Source organism: Eurypyga helias, unplaced genomic scaffold (assembly GCF_000690775.1).
Source record: "Eurypyga helias isolate BGI_N326 unplaced genomic scaffold, ASM69077v1 scaffold34098, whole genome shotgun sequence".
In the NCBI taxonomy this organism is placed as follows: Eukaryota; Metazoa; Chordata; class Aves; order Eurypygiformes; family Eurypygidae; genus Eurypyga; species Eurypyga helias.
Window position 1 is genome coordinate 66 of NW_010269410.1, and position 813 is coordinate 878.

Genomic DNA, 813 nt, shown 5'->3' on the forward strand with positions numbered 1-813 from the left:
CGTTTTGCACAACCTCTCTTCCCTTCTCCCTCCTTGGTTCTACACCCTTGCTGACCGGCCGTCACACTGACCGACAGGTCTCGATCCCGTTCGGGGTCAGGCCAGACCAATTCCACCCTCGGAGCGCATCCAGGGCGCTCTCTGCAGTCACCTCAGGGCCCAACGCCCAACATCACCTCCTTTACAACACCCTTTCAGCCCTACCCTTTCCCCCCAGCCTCTGCGGATCCGCACCCAAACCCCATCTATTTAAACCTGGGAAGAACAACAACATTCCCCTACCTGATGCTGAAACTGGTCGTGCAGATCCCTCTTCTGCTCCTGGGCTCGGATCATGTCCATCACTTTGCGATTTTCCGGCATGCAGGTAGGACATTCCGCGTCGCTTTCGGAGTAGCTTTCAAAGCAATGCTGGTGGAAGGAGTGACCGCAGAGGAAGTGCACTGACGGCAGCTCCAGCGCGCTGGTGCAAATGCTGCACTTGGTCTTCTGAAAGATCTTGGGGCTGAGAGAGCGAGAGGAGGCGGAAGGGCGAGAAGGACAAAGGGTATTTTTCTGTAATGAAGGCAAACAACAGCTCTCCCCTACAGAGGACAGGAGAGCAGAGAGCCCCTCACCTTGATTTCAGCTCTTCGATCTCCCGGCGGAGCCTTGTGTTTTCTTCTCGGTATTTCTGAATTCTCTCCTCCGTCTGCTCGATCTGGCGGCCCTGCTTCTGCAGCTTGTTCACGAGGTAATCCTTAATCACCGACAGCGTGGCCGTGGAGTTGTGAGCCAGCGTCTGCACAACTGAGAGCGACCGAGCTGCTAGTC

The 813-nt window shown here is 56.1% G+C and overlaps 1 protein-coding gene across 1 annotated transcript in view; it reads right to left on the reverse strand.

Moving 5' to 3' along the window:
- Nucleotides 1-282: 282 nt before the first annotated feature.
- VPS11 (vacuolar protein sorting 11 homolog (S. cerevisiae)) overlaps nt 283-813 on the reverse strand; it is a gene marked incomplete at both ends in the record, with an annotated part of 2,067 nt that continues 1,536 nt past the window's right edge. The window contains 2 exons of the mRNA XM_010158104.1: nt 283-505; nt 618-789. Of these exons, the coding sequence (XP_010156406.1) occupies nt 283-505; nt 618-789 (395 nt within the window). The remainder of the gene's footprint in view (nt 506-617; nt 790-813) is intronic.